We start from the raw sequence: 17,601 nt of genomic DNA on the forward strand, positions 1-17,601 counted from the left end.
CGCGGCGCGGCCCCGCCCCCGGCGCCCGTCGCTCTGAGGAGAAAGGCGGCCGCCATGGCGGTGCGGTTGCTGCTGGCCCGGGCCCTGCGCCTGCTGCCGCGTTGCCGCCTGCCCCGCGCCCCCCGGCCCGAGCCCCGGCCCGAGCCTCCGCCCTCGCCACGGCGGCCCTGGCTCTCCTGGCTGCCGGCCGCCCGCCGCCTCCTCTGGCGCGGGCCGGCCGGCGGGCTGGCGACCGTGGCGCGGCGGGGCCGCGGCGGGGTCTGCCTGGCGCTGGCCGTGGCGCTGGGGCTGGTGGAGCCGCGCCTGGAGGAGCAGCGACGGGCCGAGGCGGCGTGCCGCCACATCCAGGTGCGGCGTCCCCTCGGGGCCGGGAGGCTGCTGCGGGACCCCCAGGCCCGGGCCTCCCTCTGGGGAGCCCCTCGGGCGCCCTCCGTGAAGGGGAGGGGGGGGGTCCTTGCTGTGGGGGGGGCCCATCAAGACACCCTCCGTGAAGGGGAAAGGGGGGGCCCTTGCTGTGGGGAGCCCCTCAGACAGCCCCCAGAATGGCACAGGGGATTCTTGCTGTGGGGAGCCCCTCAGGTACGCCTCCCCATCTGCCCCCAAGGAAGGCTGAGCAGCCCTGCTAGGAGCAGCCCCACAGACACCTCTTCCTCCCCAAAAATAGGTACTGGGGAAGCCTCTCGGTCGGCAGCCCCTCACCACCTTAAAGCAGGTACTGGGGGGTGTCCTCACTGTGGGGAGGCCCCCGCTCCCTGTCCCCACAAAAAGGGAGGGGTCTTGGCCCTGGTGATGGGGATCTTGTGTCCCAGGAGGCTGGCGTTGAGCCCCTGGGTCCATCCCCTCTCCCCAAGGCAGACGGAGGCCCGTGAGGCTGGGCCAGGCCACGCTGGCAGGGCACCGGGGACGGACGGTGCTGAACATATCTTGTGGGTAAAAATAGACCTTTGGTGTTCAGAGCCAGCTGTCACCTGTCCCACTAACTGGCAGACAAACATGTTCCCACGGAGGTTCTGCCTTTCCCTGAAGTTTCTCATGATGCTTTCTGTCCCCTGCCCTGGCTGGGTAGTTAAATTTGCTGTCTTCCCCCTTCCACCATCCCTGAATCTGTGTCCCTTTGCCACGGGGCACATCCCTTGGGCAGCCACTGGCACGTTGTTGTAGCTCATGGAGAAGTGCACTTGGTTGTATCAGTCCAGGTGACAGCTGTGGCACCACCAGACCTGCAGGATCGTGAGCGCTGTGGTTAAACTCCAGAACAATTCTCCTGTGTGTTGGTTTCTCTTGTCTCTTTTGACTTCCTCCCCCAGATTTCTTCCATCACCTATTCACTCCTCGAACTAACCAACCCTCGTACTCGGCTGCCACAAAAGCTCAGGGCATTGTTTTTCCATCTCTTGTTGCTCTTAATTGGATTTTCTTTTAAATGCTATTTGCCTGATTTATTTGTGGACGGGGAGAAAAGTGTAATAGTGCATCTCTTTCTAGAAGTATTTAGTTAGACTTGTCTTTACAAAACGTATTTATGTTCTAGATTAGCGAATGACTCCCCCCTCCCCATTCCTCTTCTTCCTGTGCATCTACAGTGCCCTCAGAAAGGACACCTTTAGTAAAGACTGTTTTAGGGGCAATTTGTTTCAGACAAAAAGATATGGTCTGCAAATTATTTTCCCTATGGTTACAGTGATTTGAGCCTAATGGTTAGAGCCCAATTGTGGCTTTCAGGTTGGACCAACCCAATGGGATGCGTAATACCACTTAAACAGTAAGGGAGTTCTCCATTGGGAAGTCTTGAATAACTGAGTGGTTTTTTATCTTTGTCTTTTCTTACTCCTTTCAGACAGTGTTTGCTGGAAAGAACAAGCCGCAGAAAGATCCCCTGAGTTCCTTCCGCTGGCAGGGCTTCAAGCTGGAAGAATATCTCATTGGCCAACCCATCGGGAAGGGCTGCAGCGCTGCTGTGTACGAAGCAGCTATTCCTTTCTCTCGCGATCGTCAGGGTCATGTGGAGAGCAGCCGTTTTGCAGGGCAGGGGCCAGCCGTGCAGCGGGATTGTGGCTTGCCTTCACAGGTGGCTGAAGAGGAGCCTGTAGAGAAACACCAACCGAAAGAGGCTTTTCCGTTAGCTATCAAAATGATGTGGAACATTTCGGTAAGGAGTCGGCTCTTGATCTCCTTGTCTGTCACTGGGAAAGTCCGTCTGAAATGTTTAACGCTTAAGTGTTGAAAGTGCTAATTATGTAGCACACGATGAGTGTGTCAAAACAAAGCTGTTGATATGTGACATTGGAGATGTTGATTGTTAGCGAACAGTCCCAGAGCAAGGTAATTAGCATTCATCATTCTTCCAGAATCAGCATTGAGAGCTGCTGGTGGTGGTGGAGTTGTTGGTTTTGGAGGTGATGCTTTTGGAAGACAAGCTTTTCTGAAGCTGGCTGTAATGCTAAGGTATAAGAATGGGAAAGCCACTGCTGCCTGTGCTTTAGGAATGGGTGTCCTTGTCCATGTCAGGACAGAGATAGATTTTCTTCTGCAAAGTGCGGCCGAGGTGCAAGTCAGTGGTCATAGGGGGTGGGGCAGTAACCTGCGTGCTGGGTCCCCTTGCCGTGAAGTGAACGGGTGGGATCTGTGGTAGTGTTTCCCAGCCCAGGTGACTCTCTGATGATCCAAGCCCTCAATGTGGCTATTCCACACTTAAAAATATCCACGTGGCTTTTCACATTGAAGAGGTTTTGTGGCACTTGATGCAACAAGTGGGTGTTCTAAGAGAGTCTTCCAAAACACTAACATCTGAAATCCCTTGGGCTCCCGAAACACTCTGGTGTTCAGCTGTGGGCTTTGCCAGTCCAGGTTTTAAGGTTGAAAATGAGTGTTAACATACAGCTCAGTGTGCTAGCAGTCGAGGGTGCATTTGAAGAGACAAATGGATTTCTTTCTGCAAGCAAAGGCCTTGCCACGTCCCTTGGTAAATTCTTTAAGTAGTTAATTGCCTTCCCCAATTTTGAAAGGAGAGAAGGGAGTCCCTTCAATCTGGTCTCAGTTGATCTAACTCCAGATACAGTGCCAGCGTCAGGATTATCTGCTTTCGGTTTGTATTGAGGCTGGATGATCTTAAAACAACGTGGTTTGTAATTGCTGTTGCAGGCTGGTTCATCAAGTGAAGCCATCCTCGATGCTATGGGCCGAGAGCTTGTTCCAGCCACGGGGCTTGCCTTAGCCGGAGAATATGGAGCTGTCTCTGGCCGCAGGTACGGTCGCTATGGAAATGGCGTCAGTTTTCAAATGGTGACGCGCTAATTTTATCCATCAATTAATTTTGCAGCAGATCCGTACTGTTAAGAAGATGGCCAGAGGTTTCTATAATAGATCCTGAAAGCAGATAAAAACAAAGCCTTGGGATTATTAATGGCTCAGGAAGCGTGTGCGTATGTTTTGTCTAAATGACGGTGCCTTCGGAAGTGCTGCATGCCTTGAATGTCACGCAGGGATGGGCTGCTGGCTGCCTTGGGGATTTTTCTCCAGCATGCTTTTCTCCGGCACAGTTAGGAAATCGCATAGCGATACCGCTGTTCAAATAGCGATTTAACACAGTCTTGTTTACTCTGAGGAGCAGATTGTGGCGTGGCTTTTTGGCGTGCAGGGAATACCTACAGCTAAACCATAGTGGTTTGGATGGCGTAGTCCAGAAGGGTGTCGGAAGGGTACGCCAATAACTGGGGACCAGTTGGGGTCCTGCCAGTGGTCTGATGGGTGACTGTGGCCAGGCACTTCTGTGCCCCATGCCTTAGCTTCCCCATGTGTAAAATGTGTTGATATCTGCAGAGTTGAAGGCTGGGAGGAGCTACTTCTGATTAAACATAATTTATGCATCATGGTGCTTTTTAATTACAGGAATACACGCCTACAATCGGTAACAATTTGACCATATTAAACATCAAACAATTTGACTGTAATACAGTTTGACTGTACTATTTTAGAACTGGTTTGGTTGTAAAATGGGTGCGGGGCAGGGAGGTGGAAAGTGTTCTTTCTGGTGCAGGGAAACTGGCAAGAAAGAAAAAGGAGGAGGGTTCGGTTCCCACTCTTCCACCCGAGTGAGAAGTGAGCAAACAGCATGAAGGTGGAAAATTGCACGGAAACTTTTAAATGATCTTGAGTTAGCTATCTTTTTGTTCAAAAATGCCTCTTTTTTTTCGATTTGAAACAATGGAGTCTGGAGTCCAGATTGTCTGATTTAAATTTCAAATACATCTCAGCTGCAATACAAATGAATAATGAATGCTGTGTGGTACTTCTAGCTGAGAACGCAACAGAGCAGCCAAAGGGGTATTTGACATTCAGGGCATGAGAGGGGAGAGAGATCTGTTTTGCAGATAGAGATTGGTAATGTGCCTTTCATTGTAGTGAGTGCTTCCTCCCTGTGCCATAAAAGAGAGGGTCTAAACTGATATGCCTAGTGTGAAGTTGACCTTTATTTTGTGTCTAACAAAGTAGCTGTGCGTGTTTTTTTTTTTTCTCTAAAGCTGTTGTTGCAGTCCTTTGCGAACCAAGAAGCAGCCTGTGACTAGTTCTGCCTTTGTTAGCAGCATGGAAGGGCTAGTAGGGTTTGAATAAACTGAAAGGCTGCATGTTACATGTGAGGATTTGCAGCAAAGCTTCGTTTGCAGCGCAGGTCAAGTGCCTGTATTTTGTGTTTGGCCATTGTGTGTAGGGAAATCCAGTTACGACAGAGTCCTGACAGCCACAGATGAAGTCTTGGTCTGTGTATCCTCCGCTGGTGTGTCAGCAGCCGGCACTGCCTTGATGACGGTTCACTTTGCTGCGGGAAGCCCCAGAGTAGATTCTGAACTCTGGAGAAAGTGCTGGGACCTGCCCGCTGCTGCGGTGGACCCGCTCAGGCTGTGGGTGTTCTGCATCAATGTGGGAAACGCTGGGCTGAGGCGTGGGTTCGGAAGTCGGCCGTGAGGGCGGGGAGGTTGCTGTCGGTGTTCTTTCTAACCAAATGGTTTCCAGGATGTGAACGTTTGAATATTTGCTTGATGTGGAGTCCTGTAATCTGTACTGGGTGGCCTTAATGCTGTCTCGAATAAGGTTTTCACTGCAGAATAAACATGTTTGCACACTGCTTTGGAACCCTTTGGTGGGGAGGACGGGCCATATTAATGAGAAGTAAGTCCAGAAATGAGAGAGATGTGTCTGTGATGAATCAGACCTGACTAGGAGACCGCTGTAATCTGTGTTGCCTATACTTTTGCACAGAAAACCTGTCCTTGGGAGGAAGAAGTTGCAGCCTCATCCGAATATAATCCAGGTGATCCGAGCGTTCACGTCCTCTGTCCCTTTGCTGCCTGGAGCCTTCACAGACTATCCTGATGTTCTTCCGTTAAGCCTGAATCCCAGAGGGATCGGTCACAGCCGCACACTCTTCTTGGTGATGAAGAAGTAGGTAGAGAGAAGCTTGTTATGTGACTCGGGCTTTTTGTGACACTGCCTGGCGGGGCTGCGTATTCTGCTGCTACGCAGGTCCTTTCAAGGATTTGGCCTCGGCTGCTGCCAAAAAGCAGAGTATGCTCTTGGAAACGCCTCCCAAGACCCATTCCAAGTCCTTGAGATTTTACCTCTCGTTTGACAATGAAGACAAGCTGTTCTTTTTAGTAATTACCCCAAATTAAAGTAAGAAATGTGGGGCTTGTCCCCATTTGTCTGCCCTTCTAAGGCTGAACTTCAACCCTAGTCTGAACGCACTGCTACAGACAGAGTAGAATCGGTAACAAGATTTATTAGTTCTCAGCATCTCTGGCTTTCTCAGTTGGGTTTTGGTTTTGATTGGGTATTGCTGTGGCACTGACATAAAAGCACCTTCTGTTTCCCAACCTTTTGTTCTGCCCGCATCTGGAGAAGTGCTCTGTCCTCTCTGTATTTCAAGAATATGTTCTTTCTCCTGATGAGCACATCTCCTCATTTTGCTCATACAATCTGCATTATTAATCTGCCTCCTCTTTCATGCAAAATACAACACTGGTACCTAAAAACACAGAAGAACAACTGCTGTATAGCTGGAGCCCCTTGCCGTGATGTTTAAGAGGCTTATTTTATTTGCAGTTGTTGAACTCAGGCGAGGGCACCAAAAATTCAGTGGTGGGTGTTGTTGCAAAACAGAGGATTTGAGAACAGCAGACAGGGGAGCGGTGTCAGGTTGAGGTTTGGAGGTGGGAAGGCATTGCGGAGGTCAGGAAGAATTTGGTACATACAAGTGTGCCAAACATCCCCAGCAAGCCAGTGCTGAGGTTGAACAGCGAGCGCTAAGCTTCCAGGATGCTAATTCAGAGGTTTTCCTTGTTATGGCTAGTTATCCGTGCACGCTGCGCCAGTATCTGAGGGAGAGCAGTCCGGATGTTTGTCTCTCCACGATGATGATTTTACAGCTCTTGGAAGGCGTGGACCATCTTGTTCGACATGGAATAGCGCACAGAGACCTGAAGTCTGACAACATACTGGTTGAATTTGATTCTGGTATGTAGATTGCTGAGTATAAATGCCAATTAAGTGACACACAGAAGTGTGGGGAAGTTCTGCCCAGGCGTGCATTTAGGGGAGAAATGAGCATTGAACCCTTTGAAGAATCTCGGGTTTAGTTTTCAGGTTATCGCTTGCTGTCACTGCAGCACCGGGGAAGTCATTTATCCTGTCTGTGCCTCAGGTTGTGGATCATTAAAACGGACTTGAAAGGAGCATTGTGCTGTAATCAGATGGAGAGGCGCAGCATATTGCTAACGTGATGCATTGCACAAGCACAGCAAACGTTGGCTGGAGCAGATGGGTGTAGATTAACACCACATTTGTGATGCTGGAGGTGCCTTTGCTTTAGGCTCTTGGGTCTTGTTGTCTCGCAGTAGCCAAATAGCATGGGGCGGTTCTTAAAATCCCACCTCTTGGTCAGGTTAATAGTGCTGCACCCTGGGATGATGAAACATTGGCTGGAAGGCAAGGGAACCAACAGTGTTAAAGCCAAAAGCAGCGTTTTCGTTGGCTTGTTCTCCTGTCAGCCTCTCTAACTGAGATTTTAATTACCTGGGTTCTTTTTCGGCGTGATTGCGATTCAAATGGGCAGGAAACAATAGCAGGCAGCCAGATCTGTGTAATTAAAGGTCTTGGTACAGCAGCCGTGGAAGGTTTTCAGCAATACTAATGCCATCCTTTTTTTCTCGAAGGAAAAGCTTCTCTGGAGTTATCCTGAATGCGGTTAGGAATGATCTTAAGCATTGATTTTTCTGTATCAGAGTCCAGAGAAGTAATGATTCTACTTTGCAACGCTTGATTTGTCATCAGGACAAGGACTGTTAACTAATGCAAAGTTTCTCCAGCCTTTTGCTATAGCTAAGTATATATCTGTATGTCAACAGCTTTTGCTAAAGGTAAAAACAAAGGGAAAAAAAATGAATATATTCCTTCACTGTGGATGGGTCCCTAACCTTAAGTGTCCTCGTTTTTACGGTATCCATGACATTTTGTCAGACGCACGTCCCGTGGGGAGAGGTAACGTCCTCTAAAGAGGAAATAGAAGAATGAGTTTTGCTTTAATAAAACCAGTATTTCACCTAAGAATACAGAGGCAAAGCAGGAAAACAGCGTGCGGTTGTGCTGATTCCTGGGGGGTATTGAGATTGATCCAGAAGACTGTCTCTGGTGTTCATGTGATATGGTGGCTAATAGAGCCAGGTCCTCTTGAACTGAACGCTAACTCTGCTAGCCCTGTGTTGTTCGCAGCTGGCTGCCCCTGGTTGGTGATCACGGACTTCGGTTGCTGTTTGGCAGATGAAAACATCGGCTTGAGGCTGCCTTTGACCAGCTCTTACGTGGATCGGGGCGGCAACGGCTGTCTTATGGCACCCGAGGTAAATCCCTCTGTAGTAATGGTTTGTGTTGCTGGTTGTCTGCTTGTCCTGCTGTCAGGACTAAAAAGTTTCAGCCCCAGCTGTGGTGCACACTATGATAGGAACTTGAAAAAGAGTAGGATTAGGTCTAGAAGCAGTGGAGGGCATGCGTGCACGTCACTTTGCTGTCATTTGGTGCTGAACCTTCCCCCATGTGCACGCGCCAATACTTGCTTATGTGGTTTCTGCTGGTGTGTGTACACAGTAATACCTGCTGAAAGCCTCTGCAATCAGATCGATCGTTTTCTGCCCCTTTCCGCTCATTGACGTAACTCGGTCGTGGGAGACAGTAACCGTAGCTGATTAGTGCCTAACTAACTTCGGCCTACACTCCGTCCTGGAGACCTGTGTCCCATAAAGTGGTGTCGGAGGTCCGTGTCCTAACTTGAGTTATGCTTGCTAAACATCTCTGCGTTAATAAAAAAAGTCCTCTTTGGACCTGTGCTGAGCACTTGTCAAGCAGACACCTTGAGCTCTCAAAGGTGAAAAATAATCAGTCAGTGTTATGAGGCAGAATTGACCTTTCCTGCAAAAAGTTTGCTCTTCAGTCTTTTTTCAGGCCCCTTTCTGTGTAGCTATTAAAGAAGTTTATGCAGTAGTCCCTGTGTTGCGACAGTAGTTTTTGGATGAAGTTCAGGGTGGTTGTGAAGTTATTGACAGTTCCTTTTTATTTCTCTGATGATAACCATAATAAAAGCAAAGACACCCTTAACTGTCTGCTTGACCTGCAGCACCTTGCCTTGCATTGCTTAAATGCCGGTGCAGCATTGATTGTTCATCCGCCTGTCTCCTGCCTGTCTAAAATCCTAGTGTGAAATCTGTGAATGCTGGTTGGGGCAACGACTAAAGCCTAGGCACAATAACCGGACTCCTCCCAGTGTCCTGGTGAGCTGAGCAGTGTCTAGAGCATGCCAATAGGGAATATTTACACCAGAGGTTTAGATGAAACCTAGCTTTGGTTTCAGCCTCTCTCCGTTTATGACGGCGGAAATGCTGACTCAACCCTTGAAAATGAGTTTTAGCACAGAGCCCACGCTAGAGGTGTTTATTTGAACATCCCCATCTCTGTGACAGGTGATCACAGCGTCGCCTGGTCCAGGCACGGTGATCAATTACAGCAAGGCTGATGCTTGGGCTGTTGGAACGATCGCCTATGAAATCCTTGGCTTGGCCAATCCTTTCTATGGCCACGGGGAGTCGACTTTGGAAAGCAGAAGTTACCGGGAAGACCAGCTGCCAAGCCTGCCTGATCACGTGCCCCTTGAGGTGAAGCAGGTGATAAAGATGCTACTTCAGAGGGATCCCGACAAGGTAAGAAACTGTTGTCTTGAAGAAGTCATCTGACCAGTCTTTGGGAGTATTGTTTGTAGATCATTTTGCCCTGGAGGGCTACGGGTGCAGGACTGTAATCCAGATACCACTGTAGTCTAGATAACGGTCAAAGACAACCAAAAAGTCTTTTGCTGAAGTACAGTGCTGCCTCTCACATGCAGCACTGGATAGTTTCAGGGATTTCAGCGGATGTTTGTGTCGAGGACTGGACCTTGAATTGGGAGGGGTTGCATGCAGTTGCCTGGTGTTAATTGTCACAAAGAGCTTTTTAATTCATGGGGAATGTGCAGTGCCTTAGAGGAGGCCTGGGGGACTTTTGGCAGCATAGATGCTACATGCTAGTGATGTGATCCGAGTGCAGCAGGATCGGCTAATCTTCTCTCTCCTTCCTTTTGCAGAGATTGTCTGCTAGAGTTGCTGCTAACGTGCTTCACCTAAGCCTCTGGGGTGAAAGCGTTCTGGCGTCCAAGACCCTGAAACCCGACCAGATGATCGCCTGGCTTCTCTGCCAGTCTGCGGCTGCTTTGCTCACGGACAGACTGGTGGATAAAAGCCGCGTAGAAACCAAAATGAAGATGTGCTTTTTGGCCAACCTTGAGTATGAAGACCTCTGGGCAGCAATATTCCTGTTGCTGGCCTGGAGGAGCCGGTCTGGGTGAAAAGCACCATCATCTGGGACACAACCGTGTGATAGATAAACGGCACTTTCTAAAGGCACATAGGAATCTGTCTTTTCTTTCTGCCTGCAGTCCTGTAGTGCTTAGGGAACAAACCTGCAGGCCTCTGTTTAAGAGGTTGAGTTTATCTCTAGCAAGCGTTAGTACACACTGCTTTTGTCTCTCTGCTAGAGGAAATGCCCTTGCTTCGTTACTCTCTTGGTGTGAGGGTGCGTGGACCTTGCAGGTGTCCTGAGGTACGTGCTTGGTTTTGCTCACATTTGGGAATGCTTAATCGACTTCTAAGTCGTGTGTTGAATGAAGCAAGTTCCCTTTCAGAAGAGGGGGTGTGTGGGAGGAGGCACTGTCTAGCTGCTCTTTACACGGAAGTGTCATGAATTCAAAGAACACACTGAGAAAGCTGAGCTGACGAAGGGACAGGTGATCTTTCTTTTCTTAGGGGAAAAAAAACAGAAGTGGTCTTAAGATGATATCCCTCTGCAGCCACAGACAGATCTTGCTATAAAACGACAGCCTAAAAGCCTCCTAGTGAGGTGCTGCCTGGTAACGTGAGCGTCAGGAGCTGCTCGCTTCTTACGATAATGCACCATTAAACGCCTCTCTAGTTGTACGCAAAATAGCAGGAGTGCAGTCAGCTCGAAACCTGCTTATGTTGTGCAGTTTGGTGTGATGCTCTTCTGTTTTACCTACCTGTTTTCTCTGTTGAACAATGAAGTAATATCCTTTGGTTGGGGAGGATAGGAGACATCGATGTTTGCACAACAACAGTCGTGTTTATGAAAACATCATACTATTTCTTGTCTGTAATTGTGTTTAGAGGAACTTGGGGAGAAAGTTGTTTATGCCTGTTGCACAATAAATCGAAGATTAAGCTCTGCTGCTGAGTGGGTTCTCTCAATCTAGTTCATTGCTGTTTGTCAGATCCAGGCTTTAGGCTGTGGAGGTCTAGGCGGCAACGTAGCCCTGGTTCAGTGGCGTCTTAAAAGATCGTTTGGCTCTTTCCAGAGCCGTCTGAGGAACGCGTTATTTTATGCCACCAAGTGGAGTTTCCCGAAGAGGAGCGGACCTTGCCTCATGAATGTCCCCGTTTTTGTACTCTCCTGAATGGTAAATTGCTGGCTGCTCCTGCAGTTTCCGGGTTGATGACATTGTTTGTCAACTGGCTGATATCTCTAATTGTCACGCAGTAATGTGCCATCAAGGTCTTGTAGGCTGAAACGGCGTCTAGTTCAGCAACGGTGGAAGACTACCTACAAGGGGATGGCCCTGCTTGTTTTGCCTGTGAACACAGGACACTGCTGGGGCTGTAAAGAAGGCTCAGCAAAGAGCACAGAGCCTGGGAAATCACGGAAAATGAGCTCTTTGGAGAAAAAGTTGCAGAAAAAGAACTTTTTAATATTGACCTGACCCTGACCAAAGCAGCTACTGCTGCTTTTTCTTAGATACTGAGTTCTTGCAGCACATGGGATGGCTGGGACCCTCCGCGTTAGGCCCTGTCCCTACCCGACGTTCCGGGATAGAACTGGTTCTCCCACCAGTACTCTGGGGTTCTACCGGAAAACTTTTTCATGCGCCGGAGTTCACCTGTTGTCCCTACGGGCGCGCGGTGTTAGACCCGGCCTCCCTTCCTGACCCTCCAGGGTAGGCCTGGTATCCCTACCTGGTGCACCTGGTTAGGCCTGACGTCCCTTCCCGATACTCCAGGGTAGTACCGGTACCCCCACCCGGTACTCCGGGGTAGTACCCGTAACCCTCATCGGTACTCCGGGGTGGTACCAGTACCCCCATCTGGTACTCCGGGGTAGTAGCGGTACCCCCACTCGGCACTCTGGGGTGGTACCAGTACCCCCACCCATTAATACCGGGTACAACTGCTGTCCCTACGGGCGCGTAACTGGGATGGCTGCCTTGGGTTTGTGCATGCACTCTTGTGTGAGCTCTGTGCCCCTGTCACTCTGTCTCTGGAGCTTTTTGAAGAGTAAATACTGTCGCTTTTCTGATAGATCTCCGCTCCGACCTCTCTTGCTGCTGTTCTGCTGTTTCTCTGAGCCAGCAAGAGCTGGTTAGGTCAGCAAGGTGCAGCTCGGCTGTATTGGTTTTATGTGGCAAGGTTTTGGTAGCGGGGGGGGTTACAGGGGTGGCTCCTGTAAGAAGCTGCTGGAAGCTTCCCCTGTGTTCGAGAGAGAGCGAGCCCACACCAGCCGGCTCTAAGACGGACCCGCCGCTGGCCAAGGCCGAGCCAATCAGTGATAGTGGTAACGCCTCTGTGATAACATTTTTAAGAAGGAAAAAAGTTGGGACAGGGAGAAAACAGCCGCCAGAGAGAGGAGTGAGAACATGTAAGAGAAACAAGCCTGCGGACACCAAGGTCAGTGCAGAAGGAGGGGGAGGAGATGCTCCAGGCGCCGGAGCGAAGATTCCCCTGCAGCCTGTGGTGAAGACCCTGGTGAGGCAGGCTGTCCCCCTGCAGTCCATGGAGGTCCACGGTGGAGCAGATATCCACCTGCAGCCCGGGGAGGACCCCACGCCGGAGCAGGTGGGTGCCCGAAGGAGGCTGTGACCCCGTGGGAACCCTGCACTGGAGCAGGCTCCTGGCAGGACCTGCGGATCTGTGGAGAGAGGAGCCCACGGAGCAGGTTTTCTGGCAGGACTTGTGACCCCGTGGGGGACCCACGCTGGAGCAGTGTGCTCCTGAAGGACTGCACACTGTGGAAAGGACCCATGCTGGAGCAGTTCGTCAAGAACTGCAGCCTGTGGGAATGGCCCACGTTGGAGAAAGTTCGTGGAGGACTGTCTCCCGTGGGTGGGACCCCACGTTGGAGCAGGGGAAGAGTGTGATGAGCCCTCCGCCTGAGGAGGTGAAGCGGCAGAAAATAACGTGTGATGACCGTAAACCCCATCCCTGTCCCCCTTGTGCCGCTGGGGGGGCTTGGTGGAGAAATCCGGGAGTGAAGTTGTGCCCGGGAAGAAGGGAGGGGTGGAGGGAAGGTGTTCTGAGATTTCGTTTTATTTCTCATTTACCTTACTCTGGCTGATTTGTAATAAATTGAGCTAATTTTCCCTAAGCTGAGTCTGTTTTGCCCGTGACGGTAATTAGTGAACGATCTCTCCTGTCCTTATCTCGACCTGCAAGCTTTTTTGTTATATTTTTCTCTCCCCTGTCCAGCTGAGGATGGGGGAGTGATAGAACTGCTTTGGTGGGCACCTGGCGTCCAGCCAGGGTCAACCCATCACGTCGGCTTATTGACGTGCCGAGACTTACCTTGTCCCTGCGGTACTGGGTGTGGAATGCACACATATTCCTTATCCAAACCAACTGTCTGGTGCAGGCGTTCTGCTGTGAACATACTCTGGGGTTTTTTTTCCCCTTGATTTTCCTCCCAGGTCCAATTGCTACATGAGTAGGAAGCAGAATTGGGAGCCGGAGCCATCGGATTTCAAGTGTGTTGTTATTAGGCCAAGCAGGGTTTGATCTGTGCTGGTTAACTCCAGACATTTGAAATTTGCTTCCCCTTGAAATCATCTAATTTCGTCTCTCTGTCCTTAAAAAAGGCCTAAAATGCTTGTCCCACAGCACTGCCTCTGGTTCTTAAATCCCTACTATCACTTCTCTTTGCTTGCATTTTGTCTGTCTACGGTTCTGCTGAGGTTAGACTTTTTTTTGTTCTCTCTCACTGCCTGCCTTTTGTTAATGAGGCATTTTTATGATTCTTCAGCATTCCGGGTGCTTTTGTAAAGTGCAGTTTAAAAGTATAACGCAAGAAATGCTGCCTTACTTTCTGCTAACGCCCGAGGGGAGCGAAACTGGAACATTTCCCAGCGCGTCCCTCTTGCCCTGTTGTGCTAATCCCTAGGCAGGCTCTTGTTGGAGATGCTCGAGCCAAAGCCCCTTGCTGCCGCGTTTGTTCCCGGTGTTTGCCAGGAAGCAGACTGTGCCGTGGGGAAAGGGGGTGGCCGGGAGGGGGAACGCGAGGCCTGAGCTGAATCTCTGCCCTTTTCCGAGCAGCGGGGTGTCCGGCCGCACTTTGAACCCCGGGGAGGGCGGAGGGGAGGGATGGTGGAGGCGGCTGGCTCTCTGCCTGGCTGCGGCACTCCAGCCGAGACGGAACATTCTCCGCAGCACCCCTCGCTCCGCTCCGTGTGGGGTGGAGGGTCGGAGCCCTTGGGGCAGGATGAGGCGCCTGCTCTGGGCCGGCTGCAGCCAGCTGCTGTCCTGGGAAGCCGGGCTCTGCGCTCGCAAGCTGTCTGCGGCTGCTGCGGCGGCCACCCCACACCGCAGCCCGTGGTCCCCGGCTGCCTCTGGCTCCTCGCCCGGTGCATCCATGGGGCTCCTCTGGCCCCCGGCCCTGGGGCACGGGGCCCCTTGCCGCTGGGGCTCGCAGTTCAATGTGCCCCCCAGTGCCCAGTTCGTGGCCCGGCCTGTGGGGGTCTGCTCCATGATGAAGCTGCCCATTCAGGCGTCGGCAGAGGGACTGGATGCAGCTTTCGTTGGCGTCCCTCTAGACACGGGCACATCCAACCGGCCGGGAGCCAGGTAAGGGCTAACTGTGGTGCCAGGGAAGCTGGTGCATTGCTTCGGCTGGCCGCCACAGCTCTCCTCCCGTGAGAGGAGCGCTGGGTGCGTGGTGCTGGCATCGGGAACTCTGCCCAGTAGCTTTTCCCGGCTGTGCTGTCTCCCCAGGTTCGGTCCGCGCCAGATCCGGGCCGAGTCGGCGATGGTGAGGAGGTACAATGCCAGCACCGGGGCAGCGCCTTTCGACTCCCTGCAGGTGGCTGACATCGGGGACGTGAACGTGAACCTCTACAACCTGCCCGACAGCTGCCGCCTCATCCGAGAGTCCTACCAGAAGATAGTGGCCTCTGGCTGTGTGCCCCTCACCTTGGGTAAGGACCCCACATCTCCCTGCCATGCCACTGCCTCCCCGCTCATTCAAACTCCCTCTCCTCCAGCCCTCGTTCAGTCTGAACACGGTGGAAGGTGAGCAATGAATCTCTCCTCTGCAGGGGGTGTTCTGCTAAATCATGGGCTAGATGGGTAAATCGTGGGTAAATTTACACGCTCTCTGTTGAAATGACTGCCATCCATGATGCCTCTTGTGTCAAAAATGGCGAGAATGGGTCAGCCGAGAGACTGTTCCAGTGCACAGCCTGAAGCTCAACCACAAATCCAGTCAGCAGTATGCTTTCAGTGTCCTGTTGAGCAGGACCCGAAGCAAGAGCAGTCTGTGTCCCTCTGAAAAGCTTCAAGCTTGAGCGAGTGCCTAGCAGCATGCTGCTTTGCACAAGGCATGATTTGGATGCGTATTCAAGTGTCCAGCTGTCGCAGCTTGGCATCGCTAAATGAAGCGAGTGTATATAGTAGCGTGGGGCAAATTATCAGTTACAACGTCCTCGGAAGTGAATCAAGCACCTATTTATAAACCCAGTCAAGGGTTCTGCTCCATGGGCTGCCCCTGGCAGCAGTTGTGCATCTCTGGTCCTCCTGAGGAGAGAATTGGAGAGAGGAAGCAACCTTCACCCACGAGCCTCAGGTTTTCCTTTGGGAATGAAGCCCTGGGGTGTATAAACAAAGGCAGGATAAATGCAAAGGGGGGGAAAAATCACCTGGGAACAAACATAGTGAGCGCTGAGCACCTCTTTCAGTGTGTTACACCCGCTTCCCTGGCCTGTTGCAGGTGGAGATCACACCGTAACATACCCCATCCTGCAGGCGGTGGCAGAAAAGTAAGTTTCTGACCTGGAGATGTAGAATAAGGACCTGGGAAGGAGCCTTGGGAAGGCTCCTGCTTTGCCGTCCCCGGTGTAGGCAGGGCCATCGCGCACGGGACAGCGACTAACGTGGCCACCCTGTCTCTACTAGGCACGGTCCTGTGGGACTTGTGCATGTGGATGCTCACACTGACACCGGAGACAGAGCCCTGGGGGAGAAGATCTACCACGGGACTCCGTTCCGGCGCTGCGTGGAGGAAGGGCTGCTGGACTGCAGCCGTGTGGTCCAGATCGGCATCCGAGGCTCCTCCTATGACCCCGATCCTTACAAGTACTGTCAGGACCAGGTAAGCTCAGCTGCAGGCATGCGCAGAGCGCCTCTTTCTTTCCCTGCCATTAATATTCCCAGGTCATTAATACTCCCTTAGCTTCAGCAGGAAAAGAAATGTCTCTTCTGCATGTTGTCCCACGCCGGCGGCTTGGCCCGCAGGACAAACGCTCCCGGCGCACCGAGCCATTAGCTGAGGGAAGAATAAGAAAGTGGGGGTGAGCAGAGGGTGCTTCGAGGTGCACCTCTGCAGCTTGGCCCTGGGATGAGGATTTATCCCGCAGAAATCCCTGGCGGGGCAGGAGGATGCTCCGCTTTGCCCGCCTTTCCCTGAGTGGGCGCCTGCGTGTCTGTGTGCCGGCAGGGTTTCCGGGTGGTCCCGGCTGAAGAGTGCTGGAGGAAGTCCCTGGCGCCGCTGATGGGGGAGGTGAGGACGCAGATGGGGGACAAGCCGGTGTACATCAGTTTCGATATTGATGGACTAGACCCCGCGTATGCGCCAGGCACCGGGACACCGGAGATAGCCGGGCTCACGCCTGTGCAGGTAAGGGGGATGCAGCTTTGTTTCCCAGTGGGAAGGGGATGTCTTTGCTCCCATTAAAGGAGGCCGTGCTGCCAGGACAGCAAAGCGAAGGGTGGGGTTGGCCAGGGAGCATTTTGTAGTGGTAATGAGGAAAGGAAATGTTGAACTGATGTGATTTGGCCTGTGTAGCTTGGGTTTCCTTAGCTGCATGTGGGGAAAACAGAGCCCCGACCAGTCTGCTAGGTCAGATGTGTTTCTTGATCCCAAATCTGTTTTTTTTCCTAGGCTTTGGAGATCATTCGTGGCTGCAAAGGACTGAACATAGTGGGATGTGACCTTGTAGAAGTTGCACCGATGTATGACGTCTCTGGTGAGCCTAAAGATGGTTGAGAGTAAGAAAGACATGTGTGCCTGGCAGAGGCGGCTGACCACTGTGGGCAAAAGCAGTTGGGCATTCATGGCTTGGTTGTTTCCCCCTTTTTGTCTTGTCTTAGGTAACACAGCCCTCCTGGGGGCAAACCTGCTGTTCGAGATGCTCTGCATTCTCCCTGGAGTGAAGACAAGATGAGGGCAGCTCCCGCCTGCCCCGGGGACAACGCAGCCCTGACCTCAGCCCAGGCCTTCCCTGTCCTGTTCCCCTCCACCGGTCACGGTGAACACAGGCTTTGCAGTGAGAAATAAATGCTGTTTACCGCTAGAAAAGGTAATTTTTAAGCTGATAAACTGTAGGTAGCAGATGGGTTGGGACAGCCCACCTGACTGGTGTCTGTAGCTTTTGAGTTTGCCTGGGAAAGGAAAAGATGAGGCTAATGGCGTTTCGCCTCTGCTTTCCCAGCTGGAATTACTCACCCGGCTTGTAGGGGCTCCTGGCAAAACTGTCACTGGTGAAAGGTTTCTCCCATTAAGGCGCAGCAGGAGGACAATGAATACAGAGGAAGGGAAGGCAGCCAAAGGTGGCCTGGGTCCTGTTCTGAGAGTAGGGGCATATTGCCTGCTGGGGATAACCAGGCATCTCCTACAGCAGGAGCAGTTTTATCACTCCTGGAATTTCTGAGCTGACACGGAGATGAGGGTAGTTTGTACATGGAAACACAGAGCCGC

General features: G+C 51.8%; 2 protein-coding genes across 2 annotated transcripts; both read left to right on the plus strand.

The window, feature by feature from the left end:
* The first annotated feature begins 13 nt into the window (after positions 1–13).
* Positions 14–9,980, plus strand: PINK1 (PTEN induced kinase 1). Its single transcript, XM_069782407.1, has 8 exons — positions 14–348; positions 1,838–2,149; positions 3,142–3,245; positions 5,257–5,439; positions 6,347–6,510; positions 7,765–7,892; positions 9,006–9,242; positions 9,662–9,980. Exons 1-8 carry the CDS (start codon positions 55–57, stop codon positions 9,920–9,922), a joined length of 1,683 nt encoding a protein of 560 aa, XP_069638508.1. The 5' UTR covers positions 14–54; the 3' UTR covers positions 9,923–9,980.
* A 4,031-nt stretch (positions 9,981–14,011) lies between these two features.
* Positions 14,012–17,202, plus strand: AGMAT (agmatinase (putative)). Its single transcript, XM_069782409.1, has 7 exons — positions 14,012–14,474; positions 14,622–14,824; positions 15,616–15,664; positions 15,801–15,996; positions 16,342–16,521; positions 16,786–16,870; positions 16,995–17,202. The coding sequence occupies exons 1-7, from the start codon at positions 14,113–14,115 to the stop codon at positions 17,066–17,068; spliced, it is 1,149 nt and encodes a 382-aa protein (XP_069638510.1). The 5' UTR covers positions 14,012–14,112; the 3' UTR covers positions 17,069–17,202.
* Positions 17,203–17,601: the final 399 nt, after the last annotated feature.

This window comes from Haliaeetus albicilla, chromosome 4, assembly GCF_947461875.1.
Source record: "Haliaeetus albicilla chromosome 4, bHalAlb1.1, whole genome shotgun sequence".
Taxonomy (NCBI): domain Eukaryota; kingdom Metazoa; phylum Chordata; class Aves; order Accipitriformes; family Accipitridae; genus Haliaeetus; species Haliaeetus albicilla.

Bases quoted from the DNA above. Each gene is read 5' to 3' on its own strand.
- PINK1 (XM_069782407.1), top strand. From the start codon at position 55: ATGGCGGTGCGGTTGCTGCTGGCCCGGGCCCTGCGCCTGCTGCCGCGT. The intron at 5,440-6,346 runs GTAGGTAGAGAG...TGTTATGGCTAG, and splicing joins CTCTTCTTGGTGATGAAGAA to TTATCCGTGCACGCTGCGCC. The intron at 6,511-7,764 runs GTATGTAGATTG...TGTTGTTCGCAG, and splicing joins ACTGGTTGAATTTGATTCTG to CTGGCTGCCCCTGGTTGGTG.
- AGMAT (XM_069782409.1), top strand. From the start codon at position 14,113: ATGAGGCGCCTGCTCTGGGCCGGCTGCAGCCAGCTGCTGTCCTGGGAA. The intron at 15,997-16,341 runs GTAAGCTCAGCT...GTGTGCCGGCAG, and splicing joins ACAAGTACTGTCAGGACCAG to GGTTTCCGGGTGGTCCCGGC. The intron at 16,522-16,785 runs GTAAGGGGGATG...TTTTTTTCCTAG, and splicing joins CCGGGCTCACGCCTGTGCAG to GCTTTGGAGATCATTCGTGG.